Source organism: Lissotriton helveticus, chromosome 5_1 (genome assembly GCF_964261635.1).
Source record: "Lissotriton helveticus chromosome 5_1, aLisHel1.1, whole genome shotgun sequence".
NCBI classification, from domain to species: Eukaryota; Metazoa; Chordata; class Amphibia; order Caudata; family Salamandridae; genus Lissotriton; species Lissotriton helveticus.
The window spans coordinates 311701004-311727020 of record NC_136065.1 but is presented as its reverse complement, the minus strand read 5'-3'; the positions used below and the strand labels follow the sequence as shown (position 1 = coordinate 311727020).

At 45.6% G+C, this 26017-nt stretch overlaps 1 protein-coding gene across 2 annotated transcripts in view; it reads right to left on the bottom strand.

Annotated features, from left to right (window-relative positions):
- PLEKHN1 (pleckstrin homology domain containing N1) overlaps positions 1-26017 on the bottom strand; it is a 102444-nt gene that overhangs the window by 64329 nt on the left and 12098 nt on the right. For both annotated transcript variants that reach the window (XM_078642351.1, XM_078642352.1), the window contains 2 exons: positions 5370-5516; positions 3094-3174 (listed from right to left, as the gene is read on the bottom strand). In XM_078642351.1, coding sequence (XP_078498477.1) covers positions 3094-3174; positions 5370-5516 — 228 coding nt within the window. The remainder of the gene's footprint in view (positions 1-3093; positions 3175-5369; positions 5517-26017) is intronic.

Here is a 26017-nt window from a genome sequence, read left to right as displayed (position 1 = left end):
ATCGTTGTCCATTTTTCGGGAAGGCAGGGGTTCGGGTTGTAAACTGTATGTTTTTCTTATCACACCCGGCCCTAACGCGATGACGTCGGGGGCGGTTCTCTTTTTGTGTATTCCAAGTTCCTTGTCCACTCATGAAAGGTATTTATTGTCTTTAAGAGTGGATTGGATTTGGGAAAGGAGTTTGGAGGAGATTGGAGTTTGGGTGTGGGGACAGTTAACAGCCACAATAAAGATAATTTAAATGCAAAGAGGTCAGCAGGGGGCAAGAACTGACGTGGCCATGACAGTGTTAATCAAAGGAGAAGGATTTGGCCGGGGGAAGCCCCCTCCAGTATCTAAGGGGGTGCAAGTGGTGAAAATGGAAGGCGAGACGCCTGGCGCCTGAGACATCTGCATCGAAAGTGAAATCACATCCACCGTGTAAACTCGCACGTCATCGACATGTCAAGGCATGATGAGCTCGGAGAAAGGGACCGACAGGATCTGAGAGACCCCCCCCTTGCTCGTGTGATGACTCCGCAAACAGCTGCTACGAATATCACAACGTCCGCTGCACTTGAGGCCCCTTGATGTTGTCGACTATTCTCACATTCATTGGATAATAAAATCAGTGACCATTTACACCCGACTGACCGGTCTCTTGCCACTTCTAAGCAGTTCTAATTTCAATAGCATTCATCTTACCGACCCATGAAGGATAAAATACTGAGCTGGCCTTCAATCTATTCAACTCTGTCGGTTGCAAGTAGATCTCTGTAACAGGCGCCAAACCTCCCGAGATACCTAACCAGCTACGTAATGCACGCGTTTTGGGTCCCTATGTTTCGTAGTTTTTTCATTTTTTTATTCTTGCCTGGGTGTAGGGTAGACTCTTTAATCGTGCTTCTGACAGGCCACAAGAAGTATATTAACGTCTGCTAATAAATACAATGTGTGGCCTTGGCTGTTTACATGGGAGAGTGATCCATCACAGTGCAGCTTTACGAAAAAATCCAATAAAATCGAAATGTTCATATTAGCTGTGGATATGCGCAATTACCTTCTACCTGCACCCTGCTATGTTACATAGACACAGTGTAGCGTGCTACCCATGCAGGCAAGCGCTTCAGCGCCACACATGGGGATACTAAGCGCTATAGACTAAAATCGAATAAGCACAGCACTGCAAATCTAAAGCATAAGCACAAGTGACATTTTTTCTTTTTTATCATGGTTGGATGTGGACAGAGTTCTCCCTGGCTGGGGCATTTGTTTTGAATCTAACTTTTTGTTTTTATTATCTGTATAAAAATTGTAGTAGTTATTACATTTTTTTAATCTAATTTTGCATTTTTAGTTCCATAGTGGGATGTGGGTTTATAGCGGAATAGGGTGGGAAGTTATTTAATTGCCTCAAATTGTAAAGCGCGCTGATATCCTTCGGGATCAAGTTCGCGCTATATAAAACTTTACAAATAAATAAATAAATAAATATAAATGTCGAAATGCAATACAATACGATGTATATGTGTGGGCCGGACAGAAGTGGCAATCTGATCTGCAGCGAGTGTTTTTTTGACTGAATGTTGCAGAGGCGTGTTTGCCCTAACGCCTCCTCTGGTAGTTCTTGCTAACATTTGGAATATTCTATGGGCTTTGCATTTTCCCTTCTCTATGCTAAGGTGCTTGTTTCCCCTTATAATTCCAATTCCTTTTTTTGTTCGAGTCTTTCTTCATACATATGCTACTTTCCAGTGCGAGCCCTTGCCCAGGTGTTGTTTTTGTGGTGTGTCTAAGGCCCTGTCTCTCTCTGCCAGCCTTGACAAGTGTCGACAGTGTTTCTGGATATTTGGAGGAGTGTGGCAGGACCGGAATGTTAGCTGGGAACACCGGCTGGACTGGTCTGGTGACTGCACCGCGTTCCAAGGACGCAGATTTTATTTCCAAACAAGGGGACTCTTTTGACCTGCCTTCCATCCTCAGATTTCCAGTCTGCTCCTGAATGGTTATTAGCATTTTAAATGTTTTACGCTCCTTATTTTATTGCTATGAGTAGCGGGAAGCATTTTGGGGGCCCTGGCCAGACCTATTTTGGGGCTCCTGTTCGGAACAGCTTTGAATTTATGATCCAGTTTCAGTTCTTTCATGCCTTTTCTGGCCGGGTCACTGACAGTGCACAGGAATGCTCGACCAAATTCTAAATGTGTTTACATCTAATGTTTAGGGATAGTGAGGTGTGACTTAAATATTGTAACAGATCACGAATATTACTACAAATAATCTCTGTGAAATATGAATGGGAGAGGTCCTTTTTTGATCTAAAAGACATTTTTGTATGGATGTTGCATGAAACAAAGGACACATTTCTCTGCAAAATGTATTTGAAACATTCTGTTTATGAATTATTCAAGGTCATTAGGGCATGACTGCAGAACAGAGCTGGCTGTATCAAGGGGGGCCCCCAAAGACTGGGGCCCTGGGCCAAAGCCCCCTCTGTCCCTGGTCCCTGGCTTAAAACGTCTCTGGCAGGAAGTGCTGCTGTGCTGCTGTGCTGTTTGCTGTCACAGAGTGCAACACTGCAATAGGCTGCAAGGTAGGCTAGTGTCTTGACTTGTCTCTAACCAAGACATGTCCTAATCGGAGGGCCCGATGTCAGACCCTTGGGACTCAGCCTTTCATCTCATCAAGTCTGATGCATTGTGTACAATTGAGTGGATTACAAATAACACCTATCGTATTATCAGTAGACCACCAGATTATCGACTCCTAAAAAATGTGCAAGAATACTGTCAAGTCTACATGTATGTCCCTTTTCAATACATTATTGTGGAGTTAAAAATAGTAAATGTATAATTAATTATCTATATATGCAAAACTGCACACTATTGTTGTCAATATCTTCCTACGATATTTTTGTAGCACAATATTTTGTGGTCAACATTCTGACATTAAACACCAAGAGACACATTTGCTTGTGGCCTGGGCTCCATGAAGGGCCACTAAGAGTGAATATTACACTGGCACTATGGACTGAGTCGCTCAGGCAAGCTTGTTTATCCTCATGAAAACATTGCTGCATATTTGCGCCGCGCTCCTGGAACTGCGAGGGCTTACCTGGTACGTGAGGCCTTTCGGGCTGCGAGACTGGAAATACAGGTGTGCCTGGAAGAGCTCCAGGTAGCAGTCATTCACTTCCTGCAATGGTTGCAAATTTCAAAACATTTCAGCATGTGTCAGCAAATGCTACAGCCGCAGCCGGTTAGGCCTGTTCCCAAAAAACCCAAAAGGCAGCCCTGAACATGCCTTTCAAGAGGTCTTCTGGGTCACTGAGCCAACTTTTGTGGTTTTGTATTTTTTAGGGTGGAGTAGGCAATTAATCTTTTTATGGAAACTTTAAGTGCATGTGGGTCCTATTAAAAATTACAAATAAAAAGTACATTTCCAGATGAAGTTGACTCAGGGGGACAGACATAACTTTCAGCTTATTGCGCCACAATAAACTTGCTAAGACGAGAACTGTTCACGTTCATTGGTGTGCTTTTCTACATTTTGAGTGATATATTAAATATAATCAAGACATTTGAATATGAAAGAAGAAAAAATACATCATGGGTTAAGAGAGTCACTGGTTCCATCCTCTATTGAATATATATATATATATATATATATTTTTTTTTTTTTAAAGGGCAACATGCATTAAATGATACTGAGTACTTTGAGTCACAGTCAAGACACCACCCACGGACAAAATACAAATCAGTAAACCAAATTAAGAGGCAGGCAGTAAACATTTGGAAGCCTCCCAGAATTTGAAAAAGATGCCCAGGCATGCAAAAAGTGTCTGTATTAAAATGAGCCGTAATTAACACAACTCTCCAGAGTTCACTTTGCCATATGGATTTTCATTTGAATCTGTTATAACACAGTGCTGCCTTTGCAGTCGATAAATAAAAAACAAGCATTAGCAAAGCCAGTTGGTCTGGGATTAATGTGCTACTGGAGGAGAGGTCAGACAGGGCAATTTTTGTAAAACAGTCCATCACACAGTTTAACTCAAACACTAGACGGGGGAGGAAGGATACACTCAAACCTCCAATAGCATTACTGGCGAGATGAATACACTACTGGGCTGGAACAAGACGTGATTGACAAAATCTCAAGCCAATGCCTGATAGAGGTTGGTCAAAGAAAGCCAGTAGCTGAAAGGGGTGGATCCAAAGCCCACTATATCTATATTGGTAGCAATACATCTGTTTGACTGGTTTAAAAAAAGCAAGTACTATAAAAACTAATAAACAAAACTCTGTCATGTTTGTCTCAGAACACTGATGTTTTTCTGAGGCGAAATCTCAAAATGTTACTAATCTGAAACCTTTAAGTGACCCCCACAGCTGGTGGAAAGTCCAAGGTTGCCCCGTGATACTTATGTGCTTGCACCATAATGACAACATTATGCTGTTTGGGGAAGGTTTTCCTAAAAACGAACATCCTTTATTCAGCAGAGGAGTTATCCAAGAAGAAGAGTTAGAAGTGGAAAAAACAAAAAACCCAGTGAACTTTCAATAAAGCTTAAAATGTGGTGTATAAACTGGAGAAAGGTGGAAGGCCACTGTGTGACTAACAGACAAAGTTTCTAAACTCTATACGAGATTCCCATTTTATAGCAGCGCATACACAACATTCATAACAGAAAGGTCTACGCCAAACGTACTCAGGTCTGAAGTAGAGGTGGAGTGTCTGTAGTGACCCCCGCGTTTTAACAAATGTAAATTAGTCTTTAAGAATACCTCATCTCTACCCTGCTGTTTCCCTGTATGTCCCTACTATCCTGCCTTAGGAGTCGCCCACTCAGTTCTTCCCCATGGTGCCCCTCACAATGCACTCTTCCAGGGAGTCCACCTACCAGCCATTCCCACAGGAAGCCCTCCACTCTGTCCTCTCACAGGGTCCTCCTACCCTGCCCTTTCCTAGTGTGACCCCTATCTAGCCAATGCCATTGGTGTTTGAGCCCTTCTTGGTGAGTTCACCTTCTGTTTTTAAAGAAACCCAACTATGTCCTTTCTGAGGGAGATATTTAATATGACCTTTCCCATAATGCCCTCCGCCATTTGCTATCTCTGTATGTCCCCACCCTGCTCTGTCCCAGAAGGTCTTCAACAAGCATGGCCTTCCCTGCTCTTTCACTGGGTGCACACGTGCCCTGCCCTTTCCCATCTTGCCCCCACCCTGCCATTTCTTAATTTGCCCCCACATGGGCCATTTAGTTAGTATCTGCGTCATGCCCTCTACTGGGTGCCCACAACCTGCCACGTGCTAGATGCCCTAGGGTCCTACTTCCCGCCCTGTCCCAGGGGCCTCCACCCTGTGCATGGTGCTCCCACTTTGCTTACCTGGCAGTGCTGGAATTTAAACTTCACTTTGGAATAGTGCACCATCTGGCCCATGTTCCTCACCACAGTCTTCTTCTTTCCTTTCCTAAAGATGCTCAAGAACTTCTGGTCCATGTTCTCCTTCTGCCCTTCATGAGTCGCAATATCCTGCGGCGAAACAGGAAGAGTTAACAGTTAATGAGTGGGTAAGGAAAGAAGTCACACAAATATGCCAAAGAAAAACAATGAGACATTAAAGAGTGATATAAATTAGTTGTAGGAAGATGCCTGGTAAGATTGTGAGCTGTGGAAGGGTGAATGGTGAGGCTTCAATCCACTTGGAAAGGTGGGCAATGGCACCGTGCACCACGGGAAAAGGTTGGCAATGGTACCATATCTCCATGTGGAAAGGGGAGCAATAACACTGTAAATCCATAGAGAAATGTGGGCAATGGCACCATATACTCATTCAAAAAGGTGGACAATGGCACTGTAGGCCAGACTGACTAAATGCAGCGATGATGCAGGACGGATGCCTGCCTGTCCTTCGCAGTACTGAATTCTCCTGTACTTCTAAATAAATTAAACAGCCGGGTGCACCCTGATTCTAACGTCAGGCACCATTTGCTGCTCACGTGGCCAGGACTCCGTCTGGCCTACATTTGGCTGTCATTGTTCTTCCCCCATCCTGTCCTGATAAAGACCCAACGTGACTACCCAATGGAGCACACTATGTTGAAACGTCGACGACTACACAAGGCCCAGATTGACCAAGGCTCTGAATATCCGAAGAAGCATTATCAGCTAACAGAGCAATTGGTTCAACATACTTGTCTGGCCTATTCTCCCCCCACCCATGTACATAAGTTCTGACCACTCTGTATATATTGCACACTTGTTGAGCACTGAGCACCTATGTCACATGACCACCATTTATGTAACTATTGCACCATATGTTTACAGCCTTGATCTACTACATATGTAAATATTGATGAAAGATTTAAATCTGATAAAATAAACAGTAGACACTGCTATCGAGTCACGGTCCTTATTATTTGTAAAGATTCTCTTCAGGCGTTTGAGATACTGATGTGAAAGTTATAATCAAAATATGCGTGTGACATTAAGTGCGCTGAAAAGGAATTGACGTAAACCGGACAGAACCACTCCTTGTTTACTAATTAATACCCAGGTTCTGAGGGACACAGGGTCACCCCATTTTTGTTAAACCCACACTAATATCTCAACACGAGTGTAAATATATCAAATAGGGCTTTTTTTGCAAACGTTTTGTAACACAATGTATGAAAACAAATAACCTGTGTTCCTTTAAATTTCGGTTGTGGGTGGGACCTGTTGAGTCCCTATTTATAGACACTCTGTACAGAACACTCTATGACACCGACGAAGGCCCCAGGCCGAAACGCGTTGGTCTCAATCCCCATTTTTTCACATGCACTTTCCTGAAACTTAAAAACCTTTAAAAAGAATAAAAGCGCTTCCATAAGAACTATGGACCCGGTTGTTTTTCTGACCTGCTCGGTGCTGTCTTCCTATGCCCTCGATGAATGGCATGTGATGCAAAGGAGGGTTAGTGCGGGACGCCAGTATCCCTCACATATCATTACACAGGCAAAAATGAAGTGCTTCCGTTACAGTATATGGATGCTGAAACATCCATTCTGTGCAGTGGGAGTGCTTTGATCCACTTTATGAAAACTGCTGCTTATCCATGTTGTAATGGTAGGTGGATCATCGTCTAACCCTTCAAATGCACTAGTTGCTCCCGCTGGAAGTGATGCGCCATACAGCGCTGGGATCAAACATAGACTTTGGGCACCAGCATATTGCGACTATGGATACAGTTTGCTGGCACTATCCTTTTTCCACACCTTCGAAAAACAAAGATTTGAGTTGAAATCTGCACGGATTGGATCTTAGGCCTAGCAAGCTACATGTCTGCATCGTGCTCCAGGCTCATTGAGCTAAATTACAAGATATGAACTTTTATGCTGCAGGCTAAAAGCAATACTCCACAGAAGACGCACGAAGCCTTTACCCTGCTATACGACTTTTCAAACCGGTGACCATTACATTATACACAGATATGTGTGTGTTTGAGAGAGAGAGTGTGTGTTTTGAGTGTGTGTATATGTGTGCGAACGCCTGTGTCAGGGAAGCTTGCACTGCTACTGTCAATGCTGTACCGGAGTTGTGTTAGCAAATCTAAGTAAAAACCATTATACTAAAATGATTGCAAATGACAATGTCTGTTATTAGCACACTCCCCTGGCTATTAGAGTGAAATTGTAGGTAACAAAACCACAGATGCACCCAATGCTTGTAATAAACTGAGTGTCCTTTTTATGCGTGTGAGTTATTTGCTAAAATTTCATAGAGCTGTGGCATGGCTCCCTGTGTGTTTGCAAATTTGAGGATGTTGAATAACACCTTTCCAATAAGAAGCAGTCACTAGATAGCACTTCAAAACTCAAGATAACAGACCATAAATAGAATGCAACATATTGGAGACTCTAAATTCGAAGTGTTCTCTTGAAATAACTGCTGCTTTGAGAACAAAGTGATGTGAACATGAATCAAAACCAACTGTGAAACCAAACATTTTTATCACATGAAATGAATCATTCTTTGCATCTCGATTGAGATATTTTTAATGTGTTGAGGGGTTTCTGGCCTGCTAAAAACACAAACACATCCCTCCAACGTTCTAATACATCAAGCGACAAGTGGGGGTCCAATTAACTTCACAAAGTGCCAGGCTCTCCACCGTATTCAAAATGCAAAACAAGGAGTATTTTTTATCACTTTCATTTAGAACTTTTATATGTTCAGAATGTACAAAAGGTTAAGACTTATGTGGCAGATTAAACACATAAAAAATTATGCAGAAAATGCCGATTGTGCATAATGGTATAATTCCTGTGCAACATACTTCAACACCTGAGAACGCTTATGTCAAATGTAATTTCAGACCCTAAAGATACCTACTTTTGTTTACAGGATACTGTATCATTATTTCATTCAAAATCCAATTGTTTTCCCAATCCAATTTGTGACATCCAGATAGCACAGAAACGTTATACGTAGCACACAATTTGGTACAAAGAACACTTTCGGTAGTGTAGCAGATATTCTAAACAGGCAATCTACGCCAAGTCTGAGAGGTGCATTGTCTGTAGTGAGAACAGTGCAAATTAGCACAGTCACCAGAAGAACACTGGCCTAAAATTACTTGGTGCTTCAGTGGCCAATGAGAATATAAATCCCAGGTTGTGGTGCACGATCTGTGCTTCAGTGGCCAATGAGAATATAACTTCCAGGTTGTGGCTGCAGAAGCTGTGCTTCAGTGGCCAATGAGAATATAACCTCCAGTTTGTGGCAGCAGAAGGTGTGCTTCAGTGGCCAATCATGATACAATTTCTAGGTTGTGGTGCAAAAGCTGTGCTTCAGTGTCCAATGAGGATATAACTTTTAGGTTGTGGCTGCAGAAGCTGTGCTTCAGTGGCCAGTGAGGATATAACTTTTAGGTTGTGGCTTCAGAAGCTGTGCTTCAGTGGCCAATGAGGATATGTCTTCCAAGTTACGGTTTCAGGAGCTGGAAGGGCATCACAGTCTTGTGGGTTAGGCGCTCATAACAGCAGCATGGCTTTAAAGCCCTCACTAGGGTCTATTCACTCTCTCCCTATTCTCCTCAATCCTGGACTTTGCTTCCTCGTTTTTTGCCAACCAAGACTGCGATATGCGTGTTCTTTTCCAGGGCTTTACTGCTTATGCACCTACATTCGTCCCATAGTCTGCATGACATAGAGGAACAGAGAGTTCGAGGCTCCAGAGCAACATTTGAGTTTGCCCCACTAATGGTGCATGGAAGAATGTGAACGTTTCTGGAACTCTCCTATATTGTTTTTCGTTGAAATAAAGTCCTTTTTATTTATTCAAGATATTTGTATAGCAGACGCCTAGCCAGAGTGGCAGCAGAGCCATTTACAACCAACCAGAATTACAAAAAAGTAATTATTAAAGGATTTAAGTACATCAGGGGTGATAACTATTTTTTAAGTTAAATCCTGAATAGGTGAGTTGGAAAGTCTTAAAGGAAAGAGAACAGTCTTTCGTTGAGCTGGAGACCCTTTGCTAAGAGGTTTCTGAGTCTTGACAGGAGAAGGAAGGATCGATCGAGAGTTTTAGATTGATTTCAAGGAGTCGGGCTGTTATGTTTGTAGTGTCTCTCGCTTCTCCTGCGATGAGCAGTTTGTCTTTTAGGCAAATGGGGACCCAATGTAAAAGGGCTTTGCAGTTGGCACGTTCTATTGTCTAGTCTGTTCTTGCTTCCAGGGGAAGACAGTGGAAATTCCCAAGATTTGGGTCAATACGTTCTGATCTCCATGCATGTTTACGCCATGTGCTGTAACATGGGTCTATGTCTTGCAGGGCAGCTAGCAATGCCCTGCCACCATCTAAAGGTGGAATGACTAGAGCTTGAATGACAGTGCTGAAGTCAGAAGGAGGGTTTAAGTTTTCTCAGAACAAGTTCTTAAAATAGCAGTTACTGTTAGACACTGAGGGCCTCATTTACAATATTTTGACGCACGGCAGCGCAGGAAGCCTTCCATTTGCGCTGCCGTGCGTCAAAATAAAAGGGCAGGATTGAGTCGTAAATACAAGATACGCCGCTTTCCTGTCCTTCTTCCCTGCGCCGGTGCACAAACAGCAGCCGTTCGCCAGCGCAGACACCCTTGTGCCATTTTGCAAGGGAGCCTGTGCTGAGGCATTTTTCTTTTGCTCTGCAAGAGGAAAAAACGAGGAGAAATAAAAGTATTTCTCTTCGTTAAGCCTCCTTACGCCTCCTTACGCCTCCCCTGGAGAGGCAGAGGAGTCTGACGCATTCCCAGGTGTACAAAATGATGTAAATATGGGAATGTGTCAAGTCCCTTGGATGTTGCATGGAGCACCCACACCAACACCCATGGAACGCCCTTTTCATGCAGAGTTATGTATGAAAGGGAAACATATTTACAAGGCCATGGAATGTCACGCAGGGTGACTTTAAATGGCCTTGTAAATATGGGGTAGCCCATTACGCTGCAATGGGTTTGTAAATACGCCCCTGAGCACCTGCACTTATTTAGCTTGAAAGGGAGCGTGCCAGCAGTTGGGTGCAGCAGTGCAGTACTTTTAATTAATAAGTAGACAACGCTTCTCGGTAGCAAACTAGTACTCTGGGCTAGTGAAGCACTTGCCCTCGAATATTTATTTTTAAAGTACTGCCTAGAAGTATACGTTGGAAGGAAACGAATTTAGTAAGCCTGGAGATGTGTGATGCCATTTATATGTTTTAGGCTGAGGAGCAGCCAAACATTTACCAAAGGGGACCAATGTAGAGGAAATCTCAAGTTCTGAGAAATCTTAACGCCATTTTTAGATCTGGCCCAGGTATAGATTTAGCTGTGTCGCCAGCCTGACTCACGTAATCAAAAAAATAATACATTTGAAAAAACATACATGTATACATAGAGGGGCTTGGGGCCAGATCTCTTCATCCATTGCTCTGTTCATCTGTCATTCAAACTTTGCACCTGCCCACCGCAGCATTCCGCATGGGGCAATGGGTGGGGCCACTTCAGCTATTAGCTCTTTAGCCCTGTGAGTGATGGCGTTTTGTCTGATCACATTTGCCTAAAAATAAGTGTACTTCACTGCCAGGTCCGGTGGGATAACACTTTTCCAATCCTTGTTTTCATTCCATTTGTAATTTTTGATATTACTTTAATCACCCTTGTGTGTTTAAACTAGGCCTTCCGTTTACATTACTTCAAAGACGGTACAAATGTCTGCTTGCACCAATAAAACTCATACTTTTCTGCAATGTGCATTAAAACTAAAAAGTGCTGCTATACCCAATATTAATAAGCCCGTCTTCTGATGATTACTTTTAATTTACATTTTGTATGTGTGTGCCACAAGCTTGCAAAATATATATACACATACACACACAGCATCAGCTTGCAAAGGCCAGATTGGTTTGCTTTTCCAGTTTTTGCTGAACATGGGGTGGAGTTTATTTGGCGTAGTGGAATAGTAAATCTCGGTTTTTTTCTTGAATTTAGCTTGAAAGACAGAGTTGATCCAATTTATTAGTTTCTCCAAGAAGAAGAATCAAGCAACCTGACGGCTTTCCTGTGAACTGTCCGAATAACTCTGTTTTGTTTTTCTCTATTTTATTTACTGGGTAATAAAACACATCCACCCCTGTTTCATGATCCATATGATTTAAAATGAATGTTATAACAGACATCTGCATAGCGCTGCAATGATATTAGTATGGAGTCGCAACGCTTTTGGTCGCTTGGCAGTTGTTGGCCTATAAGTTTGGTAGCCTGACTCATATTATATGCAAGGTATGCTTCTTATCCAGCCAATAATATTTAACTTAGTATATAAGGTGTTTGACAGCTCACACCAGAACGTTTAATTGGCATTTCTCGTTGTAGATGGCACAATTGGATGGTATTAATTGTATCGACTCTGGACAGATGGCAGGCTGAGGCGGCTCCGTTAGATTCGAATCTGTAACCTAAGGGTCCAAGACAGATTCCCCTGGCAGGCTCCCAGCTTCCCGCGCCGAAACAGGTACGGAACGGGATACGGTGCGTACCCCATGTACGCTGGGTGTACGGCACGTACCCCGCATGATCACAGGGGTACGGCGCGAACCCCTGCGATCATGGGGGGTACGTGCCGTACCCGGGGGGGGCGTTCCGTACCTGTTTCGGCGCGAACTCTGCGTTTACGACTGTTTTCGGCTCCCGTAGGAAAAGGGTCGTACGGCGCGTACCCGACACGAATCGTACTTGCTGGGTCGTAAAAACCAGCCGCGAACCGTAGTGATGTCGCGTACAGCCGGTTCCGAGTGAAACTCGTATGGAGATCTGAGTCGTACGGAGTCCTGTACGACTCGTACGGAGTTTGGCACCTGGTACGGATCGTACTTCGTCGTACGTACGGGACGTCTACGGGTACGATTCGTATGGGGAAAAAACTCTCCGTACGACGATTCGGAGCGCATTTTACCGGATCGGAATCGACCTTTTAGTCTTTCATACTTCTTAAGACCATTAAACGAGTCCCATTGAATTGTTTAAAAAACAAGATACATAAATAGCACTGCAAACAAGCTGGGTTTAGGCTATTAGAATGTCTATCTCATACGGATGCTCCTCGTGCATGCTCCCCGTGGTCTCTGTGCTGCCCATGGAGGCTGTGTGTTCCAATGATAGTCTGTGCTCTTCCCAGATTGCCCTGGTGACAATACTTAGGCCGCTAATTTGTAGCTCACAGAGTTCAGTATGTTCCCCTAGAATAATATGAGCTGGACTCAAGAGACCACAGGGACTTTATGGAAATAGGCTGTGACTGAGTTTGAAGCACCCAGAGGGTGTGTTGTGTGTGTGCTAGAGAGAGAAATAAGGAATGAAGAAGGCCGAGTCTATGTGCACAGGAGGAGGTCTGGTGGTTACCAGAAACGCCCAGATGTTAGGTTAGGACAGAGTGTGTAACTCTCAGAATGTCTATGTGCACAAGAGATGAGCTGGTGTATCAGACAGGCCTAAGTGTTAGTCTGTCACACATGTGTAGCTCCCAGAATGTCCATGTGCACAAGAGAAGAGTTGGTGATGCCAGACAGGCACAACCGTAAGGTGGGAATTACACAATGTGTGCTAACCTATGTGAACAAGAGAAGGCCTGGTGATACCAGACAGGCCCAGGTGGGCCTTTCTGCTATCACACCTTAGTGCTACGTTATTGCACAGTTTGCAATTTCCAGAAGGCCTATGTGCACAAGATCAAAGCTGGTGAAACCAGCCATGCCTGAGTGTTAGGTTATCACAAAATTTGTAACTCCCACCTATGTGCACAAGAGAAGGCCTGGTGATACCAGACAAGCCCAGGTGTTAGGTTATCACAGAGTGTGTACCTCCCAGAATGTCTCTGTGCACAAGAGAATGGTTGGTAATACCAGACAGGCCTAAGTGTTAGTCTATCACACATGTGTAAAAGTCTCAGAATGTCTATGTGCACAAGAGAAGAGTTGGTGATATCAGAAAGGACCACCTGTTAGGTTATCACACGGTGTGTAACTCCCATGCATGTCCACCAAAGAAGGCCTGGTGATACCCCAAAGGCCCAGGTATCATAGAGTGTGTAACACCTAGAATGCGTGTGTGCACAAGAGAGGTTCTCGTGATAGCAGACAGGCACAGGTGTTAGGCTATAACACAGTGTGTTACTCCCAGAATGCCTATGTGCGCAAGAGAAGAGCTGGTGATACCAGACATACCTGAGTGTTATATTATCACACAGTGTGTAACTCTCAGAATGCCTATGAGCATAAGAGAGGAGTTAGCAATACCAGACAGGTCCGACTGTTAGGTTATCAGGTAAATTATTTGGGAAGATATGGCAAATTATGCAGTGTATTGCGTCATATATTGTGATGTATTACTTAACTATTTTGACATTTTTACGCTTGTTAATACTGTCAGAGAATTGGTTGCACTTCAAAAGTACCAGTTTGGCACCCAAATATAACAATAAGCAACCTGTGCAAAGGGCCTTATATTGTGCAGCAACATGTGTTGCTACATTTTTAGAAACTTTTGAATCCTATGAGCTAGAAGCTATTTTTTTGTTTGTTCTAATCTGCTGATTAAGCAGCCAATGATGGATTATGTGGCAAGTGCAGCAAATCTATAATTATGCAAAAAATGCAACGGACGCACAATCGCATAATTCCAGTGGACCTGGTTATAACAGAGTTCAGGCTCTCACCAAAGTGAACAAGAGAAGGGCTGGGGATACAAGACAGACTCCGACGTTAGGTTACTAAACAGTGTGTTACCCCAAGAATGCCTGTATCTACAAGGGAAGAGCGGGGTACCAGGCAGGCCTCACTGAATATCTATGTGCACCGGAGAAAAGCAAGTGATACCAGATAGGCCCATGTATTATGTGATCACAGAGTGTGTAAATCAAAGAATGCCTACGTGCACAAGAGAAGAGCTGATGATACCAGACAGGCCAGAGTGTTAAGTTAACACAGAACTCTAACTCCTACCGATATGCACAAGAGAAGCCCTTGTGTTAACAGACAGGCGTCTTGTGAGGTTATAACAGACTTTGTAACATCTAAAGAAAGAAAAACACAGGCATTCTGGTAATAAGTGCACAGGCTCGTGTTAGAATGTCATAGAACTGAGTATGTTAAATATTTTTGGTTTAGGTTATACCCCCATAAAACACACAAATAATACAATTCATTGTATATAAAATATTCAAAACAATTTAAGACTTGTGCACACATTGACATAAGAACATAACTCCATAAGGAATCTTCTTTGAAATCCTCATAAGACCTGCACGCTTCCTCGAAATCAATACAAAATATAGAAGTTTGCTCAATCCATAATATAGACAAGTAGAAATACAATTCAATATAAAACAAGCTTTAAAAGCAATTAAAACGCGTATGTGCACATTGCCATAAAAAGTTTACTTGATTCTATGACACTTCTCCTATGGGCTCACATAAACGTGCATGCTTCCTCAAAATCGAAGCTGAATGGAGTATCAGATCTGTAAATTCAAAGAGCAACTTGATAGATTCTTATACCATAGCTCAGGCATAGTAGGCAAATGCATTTCACCTGGGTTTGCAGTACACAGTGCAAAAAACATAACTTATGTTCAGTGCTCTCAGTGGTATTAGTGCAGTAATTACAAATGGGAGTATCGCCTGAGTGGGAGTGCCATTTGAGGCAAAAGCTTTCACGGGGGCTAATACCAAATCTGAATTTAAGATAAACACTATTTGAAAAGGCTGGAAAAACCTCATCTAAGCAATATTAAAACTTAGGGATAGACTTATGACTCCAAAAATGGCCAGTCATGTTCCCGCTCTTAGTGGATTGGGGCCAGTATTCCATAACAAAGTCACAATAGTTCTTAATTAGGGGTTTACACCGTTTTTCTGAATGATTATAGATCTTGTCACATCAGTGGTAGAAGTGGGCGGGGACGGAAGGGCACGGCGTGCCCCTACTTCTAAAAATTATTCCAGTCCGTTCCCCTACTTCTTACTCTCAAAAAAGCATCCCGGGACGGCAAGAATAGTCCTCCTTAGAAACGATCACTTTTTTTTCCATTCGATTCCAGGGGCTGCTCGCACTTCTCTGTGAACTCCAGAGGCTGCAGCAGCCCCCGCCCGCCCTGAGCTCTCACAGACGGAGGACAGGACCATTGTCATTCCGATTGAGGCCGATTAGCCCCTTTCGAATGACAATGCGCCAGCAGTGCTCACTTAAACTTGGCTATTCAGTAAAGTGTTGGGTTTGACACATAATGTCTGCTCTCCCCGGTGTATTAGCGCCATCATACCTTCGGGTGAAAGTGCACCCTATACATTTCATCTTGTATCTTTATTGGTGGTTGGCCTGACGTTTGCAAATTAACTGTTTTTAATGGAAAACATTTGCAATATTTTATGGTGGAGGTCTGGAGTTAAATATACCTTTTCTCCATTTTCTTGTGTGTTTTTTGTAAATTTTTGTAATGATTTATGTATTTTTTTCATTGTCATGTTGTTTTAACCTTTGGGGCCTGGTCTGCACTGCACTAGGCCATGATGGTATTTTTTTATATAGTTTCATATTATCACTAATCATTTAGTGGGTTGTGGAAAGATTAAATTCAAAATGTGTGTTCTTTTTTCTCTAAATGTACCTGTTGGTGGCTAGGTTTGGGTTTGCTCTCAGAGTTCTGGCCCATGTAGCCAGGCATCTTCTTCTGTTCTCAGCTAACTTCTTCCCCATTTGCTGGTGTACCATTTTTTTTGTGAGTTTGTTTATGTGTGACATTGTTGATACTGTGTTTGAGGTATTCTTAAACCTAATTTAGTTTCCGTTTTTGGCTTTGCTGATTTAATGGTGGTGGGTAAAGGGCAGGTGCATGTATTTGGGCCCAGTCAAATTGGGTAAATAAATAATATCCTTGCCATCCTTTTCCTGCAATGCTACATGAGGCTTTTCAGAGGTGGGGAGGCAGGGCGCGGCAACTGTGTTGTTTGTTGTCTATACCTCCTTCATTGCTATCCATGCAGTGATAGCTATTTTTGTTTAGCCATTGTGTATGTTTAGCATAGGCCACCATTTTGTTTTTGCGCGCGATGTCTTCATATGTGCTAGCAATGCAGCGGTGGTGTGAGAAGTTGGCCTGGTATATGATGTCCACTAATTAAAGTGGTACAAAAGGGGGTGGTGATGGACGGAGCATCTGAACCAATCAAACACTCACACCCAGTCAACAGATCTGGGTTTAATCCATCACCGTTTTTTAGCCCACTCTGCCACCCCAGTTCAGACATGGCCATATGCAAATCAGTCTGACCCTGTGCCTCATGGGAACAGTCCAGCCCGAACTGCCAAGCCATGCCTTCCCTGGACCGGAAACAAGCTTCCGAGGACCAGTTTCTGGCATTCCAGCCGTCTTCAATGGGAGAATACGTGACTACTTCCACTCTTGTTTAGCAAGGTATGTTTTTCCCACAATTACTTGGCACCTTTGTGAGTTTAAAGTCCCCTTTCAAACTCCCCCAAGAAGATCCAGTAGTGAAGCGAGCATCTGCTTCTGTTAGTCACTACAAGACTTGTGAACCTGAAAATTGTGGTGGTAGAGCTACAGGACCCCCTTTTGCCCTCCGTGGCTGTCCAGGAAAGCATAATTTCTGCAACAGCAGGAATGAGTGGCAGCAGGTTGTAATTCCTGTTCACTCTTTGACTCTGGGCAGAGACCTCTTGACAATGGTTGGCATCTTTTGGCACCTGTTACACAATCACAAAAGCGTGAGGTTCTGGGGCACTTTGATAAGAAGAAAGCCTACTTGTACTACACAAAAACATAGAATAATTGCAGAAACAGCCTGGAGTGGCGGGATGATAGAAAAGCAAAGGGGAAGCATCCCTGATATACCTTTCAGTGGATACTGTGCAGAGCAGTGACGGGACAGAAGAGGCAACAGGAAAGGAGAAGTAATAGGGCAGGAGAGGTGACCGAAGCAGGAGAAGTGACGGGCAGGAGAAGTAACGGGCAGGAGAGGTGACGGGAAAGGAGAGATGACGGGAAAGGAGAGGTGACGGGAAAGGAGAAGTGATGGGGCAGGAGAAGTGAAGGGGCAGGAGCGGTGATTAGGCATGGGCAGGAGCGGTAACCGGGCAGGAGCAGTGAACGGACAGGAGCAGTGAATGAGGCAGGAGCAGTGAACGGGGCAGGAGCAGTGAACAGGGCAGGAGCAGTGAACAGGGCAGAAGTGACGGGACAGGAGAAGTGACGGGACAGGAGAAGTGACGGGACAGGAGAAGTGATGGGACAGGAGAAGTGACAGGGCAGGAGAGGTGACAGGGCGGGAGAGGTGACAGGGCGGGAGAGGTGACAAGGCAGGAGAGGTGACAGGAAAGGAGAGGTGATGGGGCAGGACAAGAGATGGGGCAGGAGAACTGAAGGGGCAGGAGCGGCGATTAGGCATGGGCAGGAGTGGTAACCGGGCAGGAGCGGTGAACGGACAGGAGCAGTGAATGGGGCAGGAGCAGTGAACGGGGCAGGAACAGTGAATGGGGCAGGAGCAGTGAACGGGGCAGGAGCAGTGAACGGGGCAGGAGCAGTGAACGGGGCAGAAGTGACGGTGCAGCAAAAGTGACAGGACAGGAGATGTGACGGGACAGGAGAAGTGACGGGACAGGAGAAGTGACGGGCAGGAGAAGTGACCGGGCAGGAGAAGTGACCGGGCAGGAGAAGTGACCAGCAGGTGACGTGATGGACACGTGACATGACGGGCAGGTGACATGACAGGGCAGGAGAGTTGACCAGGCAGGAGAAGTGACCGGGCAGGAGAAGTGACCGGGCAGGAGAAGTGACGGGCAGGTGACATGACAGGGCAGGAAAGGTGACAGGGCAGGAGAGGTGATGGGACAGGAGAGGTGATGTGGCAGGAGAGGTGACGGGGCAGGAGAAGTGGCGAAGCAGATAAGTGATGGGGCAGGGGCGGTCATTAGGCATGAGCAAGAGCGGTAACCGGGCCGGAGCAGTGAACGGGACAGGAGCAGTGAACGGGACAGGAGCAGTGAACAGGGCAGGAGAAGTGACGGGCAGGAGAAGTGAAGCGCCAGGAGAAGTGACGGGGCAGGAGAAGGGAGGGGGCTGGGGAATTGACGAAGCAGGAGTGTTGATCGAGCATGAGCAGGAATACTGACTGGACAGGAGCAGTGAAATGGCAGGAGCAGGCATTTCCCAGGGTGACTAGAAGGGTAGGGGGCTAGTTTAGTTTGTGGGGACCGGTTTTGTACAAGTGCAGGAGTTTTAAAAACACTGCAAAGTTCTTCGTATATTCAGCAGGTTTCGGTCAACAAAACATGTGCCAAGATAACTTTGGTGATCAATGTACCTGCTGGAGAGAGATTGGAGCATGTTTTGTCTAGTGGCTGTTTTACTCATCTAAGGTAGAGCAGAGGGGTAATATGCCTTCTGCAAAGAACATGTACCATGCATATCAAAGAGCAATATTTTATGTGCATAGTTCAGTGGGTACTGCTTTGTGTTCACTTCCCGAATGAAAGGACACTTGAATACATATGGCCTGGCAGTTTGGGCTGGACTGTTCACATTGGGTGCAGATTCAAGACTGATTTGCATATGGCTGGGTCCAAACTGGATTGGCATGGTGGGCAAAAAACGATGGATTTAAGCCCAGATCTCTGAACCGGGGTGAATGTATGACATTTTTCTGCATTCTGTCCATCAATTGTTCTTTTTGCATTTGTCACCCCGAGTGGGACAGGTATGCTCAGACGTGAGTCCTGTGCTCTCCATGCCACTGGAATCAAGCTATCCTGGCTGATGAGGGCTGAAAGCCTGAAACCGGTCCTAGGATGCTTGTTTCCAGTCCAGGGAGGACCTGGCCTGGCAGTTCGGGCTGGACTGTTCCCATTGGGTGCAGGATCAAGACTGATTTGCATATGGCTGGGTCCAAACTGGAATGGCATGGTGTGCAAAAAACGATGGATTTAGGCCCAGATCTTTGTACTGGGGTGAATGTATGACATTGTTCTGAATTCTGTCCACTAGTTATTCTTTTTGCTTTTGTCACCTAGAGTGGGACGGGTATGCCCAGACGTGGGTCCCGTGCTCTCCATGCCACTGGAATCAAGCTATCCTGGCTGATGAGGGCTGAAAGCCTGAAACCGGTCCCAGGATGCTTGTTTCCAGTCGAGGGAGGACCTGGCCTGGCAGTTCGGGCTGGACTGTTCCCATTGGGCGTAGGATCAAGACTGATTTGCATATGGCTGGGGCCAGATTGGAATGGCGATCAAAGAAACGATGGATTTAGGCCCAGATCTCTGTACTGGGATGAATGTATGATAGTGTTCTGCATTCTGTCCACTAGTTATTCTTTTTGCTATATTATGATTAAGCTGCTACTTGGCTAACATGAATGTGAAGAAGCCTTTGTGGGTTTCCGTGAGTTTAGATTCTCCTGAAGAGTCCCTTTCTCTTCTGAGCCCTGCTTAACACATGTGTACAGGAGGAACCCTGTATTCATGACCTCAATGTTTGAGATAAAAAATAATCATGGATTTCTGAACAATGAGAGTAAAAGCATTAAGGTAACATGTTGTTCCTGCTTATATTTTGCACGCTTTACATAAACCTGTATTCCCTACGAGTGTTTGCTTTTTCCTGAATTAAACCTCAAATAAACATGTTTATCCGTTGTTTGAATTAAATAACGTTATAAGCTGTAACTGGTCAGTGAAATGCTAAACGTACTAAAAATTGGCATGTTTTGGTATTTCTAGCCACACCCCTGACTCCGCCCACTGATTCAATCTTCGGTTATTCCCGCCCCCTGATTCTCCACCCACAGTTCCCCTACTTTTTTTTCCCCACTTCGACCACTGTGTCACATCACCTGTATTCCTAATCGAAAACAACAGGATTGCACATAGTGTCAGCACCTTATATTTAGATTGGTGTCAAGTCCCATAACCTCTTATAGTTCAGCTCTGTAAGATTACAACTCATGGTGGGGCCACAGCCTTACCTAAAACAGGAGAGGCCTCAAGGAGGCAAGAATGGCCATTGCTTTTTAGGCCAGTATCAAAATTCAAAGTCAAATTTGGTGAGCTCTGAGGAAGATTTAAAAGAGATTTAGGGAATTGATTCTCTTTTGTGATCAAGATGCTCACTTTGGTGGATCCCCATATTTCTGGTCCATTTAATGCTGCAGATTGGGTCTTAAGCTTATACACTTGCAGGGCTAGAGAAACTGATCTAGACCGTGTAGATCTATGCATTTTTAGAATCGCTGCAACTCTATGCTGAACTAAGAGGCTACTCTTTTGGATTTGAGGGCCCAGCGTTATTGAGTTGGCCAACCTTAAATGTAAATAATCAAATGCCTGTACACACTCAAGGTAATCATTTGCCAGCCGGGGTTTACCACTTCATACTTTAATCTTCTATGGTTGCAAAATTCATTTAACTTTTTTTGAAAATGTTACATACCCATGGGAGTTCTATATAAAAGAAGAGTGTAATCATCAGAAAGGAGTGCTAGAACTTTTGTGCCATTCAATTTATCAGAATCATTTGTGCCGCTGTCAAGATCATTTATCACATCATATACACAAAGAAATTAGGGTGGGCGCCAAGAATCAGCCCTGATGAACCCCAATTGGACTGGAGCTAGTTAGCTCTCCCAACCTGCCCCATCAGACCTGAGCACAATTGGACTGATGGAGCCTAAATATGGCGTCAAGAATAGAAGGGGGTATGACCATTGATCCAAGGACCTCCCACAATCTGCTTCTGGTGACCAGATCGAACGAACCCCTTAGAGCAATCAAAAACAAAAACAAATGATTTTTGAAGAAAGCGATATATTTCCAAATTATAAGTAAAAAACGAAAGACTAGGTCAATGGTGGTAGCCTTAGCACGGAAGCCGGCCTGAAAAAATTATACAATCTGAGGACTATCCATCCTTCCCTGTAGTTCATCCACACATTGCTTACAAAAAAGTCTGTAAATTCTAAAGGAGGCCCAGGCTCGTGCTAGGACGTCAGAGGAGTGAATACATTGTGTAGAATGTGTGCATCATTGCATGTCAAGTCATCCCAGACAGGCCCAGGTGTCAGGATAGCACAGAGTTTGTGACTTCTAAAGAATGTGTTGCATAATCATTCTAGCAACAAAGGCACAGGCTGATCCTAGGTTGGCAGTGAAGTGTGTAAATTCTGCTGAATTTGTGCATCACCAAATGTCAAGTGATACCAGACAGGATCAGATGTTTGCTGCATCTGATAGAGGGCCTGGCGATACCAGACAGGCGCAGGTGTTACGTCATCAGTCTGTGCACTCTCTGCAGAGGTGAATGTGGAAAACCCTCGGTTGCACAACTAGAGACGTCTGCTTTCCCCTGTGCAGAATGACTCCATCTCCCACCTGCATCGATTACGTCATCGCGAGATTCTTCACTACTGGTTTGTGTAGTGGAAGACGCCTGTGGTGCAAGAGGAAACGGAGCACTCCCACCCAGGATCATTCCGTGAAAGTCCGCGAGAGAAGTGCGTGGGAGGGGTGGAGACTGAGAATGCATGGAGTCCACTCCTTATGTTTACATTCTCGCCTTTAGGGACTGTGTGGAAAGAGCACCTGTAAACTGCTGGCAGGCTCGTCTCTGTAGGAAATGTGGGGGCGTCTGAAAGGCCGGGCAGTACTTGGGGTAGAGTCAGACGCATGTCAAACGTTTGCCTGACATGGAAATGCCTCTGCCTTGGTGTTTCAGAGGCGCCACCCCTCTGAGAGAGCCTACAAACTCCCCTCAGGCCTGTCCTTCCTCCATTTCACATGCAGAACATGTAACTAAGTCAGCACGTTAGCCCATCCTAGGCTCATCTCCTACACACACTGTGCACTGAAGCTCCATGCACACTGTCCTGAAGGAGCACACTTCAAATGTTGTCAAACCTAGTGCTTCTGTGGTCTTTTGGCTTAGAGACTTTACAGGGTGATGCGCTCCACAGGCACTCTTGGCTAGTACTGCGGTAACACCTCGTTGCTATTATCGTCTTTAACACAGACACCAATGAGCAGCTTCATATTGTAGGGCATCAAGTATTAAAATATAATTATGCGAACGAGTGAGAGCACCTCTTAATTAAAGGCGGCCTGCATTCACACCGCCGCGTCACTGCCCCATATAGCGCAGGCACTATCCTTAAAGTTACTCTGCCGCAGTTGTGCAATCGAGGTACAAGGAAAGTGGAGGAACCAGTCCAGGGTGGAACAACAGGAGCAAGATTTAGGGTGTTTCACAAATCTGTGTCCTACCCAAGACAGCCTTGCACGTGCCAGATCCTCGGCTCCAACCAGGACAGCACACCAGAGAAAGAACATCACATCTCAGAGTATGGTATGGGTTCTCTCCTCCAGGGAAGAGATCGATCTCACATCTTAGAAAACCAGGTCCTCAGCTTTACACTGACACTGCATCTTCCAAAGTCTATACTGCCTCCTCTTGGCAAGAAGTTACGACTCATAACACACAATCATGACTCTCGTCTTTAGACTGCAACTAAATCTCCCAAAGTCTAGATCGTCTGCTCTTGGCGAGAAGTCACGTCTCATATACCACACGATCATGACTCTCGTCTTTAGAGTGCTGTTAAATCTCCCAAAGTCTTGATCGTCTCCAACAGATGAGAAGTCACTTCTCATATACCATACAACTATGACTCTCGTCTTTAGACTGCAGCTAAATCTCCCAAAGTCTAGATCGTCTTCAACTGGCGAGAAGTCACGCCTCATATAGCACAAAATCATACCTAATCTTTAGACTGCAGCTAAATCTCCCAAAGTCTAGATGTTCTCCACCTGGCAAGAAGTCACCTTTCATGTGCCACACAACAACTCAAGGCATGTCTCATTTATGACACAACGGTAACTCAGGGCTTCAGACAACTACTGCATCTCTCAGAATCTAGATTGTCTCCTCCCGGAGACATCACATCTCTCATTCTACACAAACATGGCTCCACGCTTTAGACAGCAACTCTATCTCCCAGTTACTAGATGGAGTCCTCCAGGTGAGAAGTCACATCTTTTATACCACACAATCAAGAATCAAGGCTTTAGACTGTCATTGCATCACTCCGAGTTTAGAATGTCTTCAGACCACCGCTGAATATCCCAAAGTCTAAATCATCTCCTCCATGCAAGAAGCCACATCTTAGATACCACACAAGCATGACTCTGCTTCAAACTGCCACTGCATCTCTCTGAATCTAAATTGTCCCTTCTGGCAAGATGCCATAACTTATATACCACACAAACATGATCTCTGTTTTAGCCTGCTTCTGCATCTCTCAGAATCTAAATCGTCTTCTACAGATGAGATGCCACATGGCATATACCATGATTCTCGGGTTTAGACTGCCACGGCATCTCACAGCATCTAGACAGTCTTTTCCAGGCAAGAAATTCATATCTCACCATGGCCCTCAGCTTTTATTGGCATCTGCATCGCTCAGAATCTATATCCCCTCCTTCTGGTGAGAAGCCACATCTCATACACCACGCAAACATTACTTATGTTTCAGACCGATGTGCATCTCTCACAACCCTGATTCCTCCAACCGTATGCTACGCCTTCCTCATTCCAGCAGCTGCAGTCCAAACAAAAGCCTACATCTCATACTTTGCAGATCACCTTGTCGCCTGACATGTGGCTGTCTCTTCCACAACCCTACAGGACTTTCAGTGGTACAGGCGTATTAAAGAAAATGTGTGGTTCTTTCAAGGGCCAGTCTGCCTCTGTTCATACACAAGTCTGTGACCAAAGCCAGCTTCCCTGGGTTGCTCAAGATGTTACTACTCGCAGAAGAAGGAGGGAGTGAAGTCTTACTACTCATGGAAGGAAGGAGGGAGTGAAGCCTTGCATACTTGTGTACGATAGAGGGGCTGCAGTCTCACTGTGTTGGACAGGCCACATGAAGGGCTCGCTCCCTCCCCGCAGGACAGGGCCCGGGCCACCGTCAGCACCATTGCCCGGCCCAGCCGCCATCTTGGACACGGCACCACGCGGCCGCGCGGCCTCAGCCCGACCCCAACCCTGGGCCTGGCCAGGCCCCGACATCCCGGCACCACCCTCCACCCAGGAGGTGAACGGACCACTTGGCAGGTCAATGGGAGTAAGAAGTGTCGATGGCTCTCCCCCGCCAGGTGCCGAGCACCCCCAGCCTCCTCGGGCGCTGGCTCCACCCCCCTGCTGGGTGTCTGGACTCCCTCATCCCAGACCTCCCGACCTCCAAGAGCGAGGGTCCGGACATCAAAGGGCGCCAGACCTATAACTGAGGCCGCCCCAGGACAGGAAGGCAGTTGTATCCTGGAGTCGAGAGACACCGAGAAGAACTCATCCTTGACGGACTGCTGGCGCTGCCACAGCCCTGCCTTGTGAACTACTGTCCTGCCTGCTGGCGCTGCCGCGGCCCTCTGCAACCTTCATCCTCGTGGGACCTGCTGGCGCTGCCGCGGCCCTCTGCAACCTTCATCCTCGTGGGACCTGCTGGCGCTGCCGCGGCCCTCTGCAACCTTCATCCTCGTTGGGACCTGCTGGCGCTGCCGCGGCCCGTAGTAACCTCCATCCTCGTGGGACCTGCTGGCGCTGCCGCGGCCCGTTGCAACCTGCATTCTCGTGGGACCTGCTGGCGCTGCCGCGGCCCGTTGTAACCTTCATCCTCGTTGGGACCTGCTGGCGCTGCCGCGGCCCGTTGCCACCTACGACCTCTTCGGGACCTGCCGGCGCTGCCGCGGTCTGACCCCTCCGAACACCGAGCTCGAGGATTGTGAGCTATCACCGTTACACCTCCGTACCCGTGGGTACCAAGACTGTCCCGCTACCCCCTTCCCTTACTAGAGACTAGAATTGAGAGGATCATCGTGTCCTGATCGCCTTGTATCGTACCACTCTACTACCAGAAGTGCCTATAAAAGGTGTTACCCTGATCTTTGTGTGGTGTCCATCTGTGGGGGGGAAGTTACCTGTCTGTGCGATCACTGTGCTCGGCCGACCCTCCAGGTCCCCGTCTAACATTGGTGGCAGCGGTGGGATCCGAACCAACGCGTACCGTACAGACAGTAACTCACCCTACGACTAAAACCACAATGACGACCAAAGAGAGCGGATCGGCGGAGAAGTTCCAGATGGAAAAGCTGGAGGAATACAACCACCGAGAGCTCAAACAATTTTGCATGGACTTAGGCATTGCTACCACCGGGCTAAGCACAAAAGAAGACTTCAAAAACGCCCTAGAGGCCTGGACAGAGACAAATACCGCAACCCCCCGGGACCCCGCAGCCCCGGAAGTCAACACCACCCGGACGGAGGAACGGAGAACAGGCCCGTCCCGTGAAGAGATCCAAGAGAGGGAAAAAAATAGATTACACGAGTTAGACTTGGCACGACTCAGATTAGACGGAGAATTAAAACTGGCGGAACAAAAAATAAACTTAGAACACTTACGGCTCAGAGAAGAGCGAGAG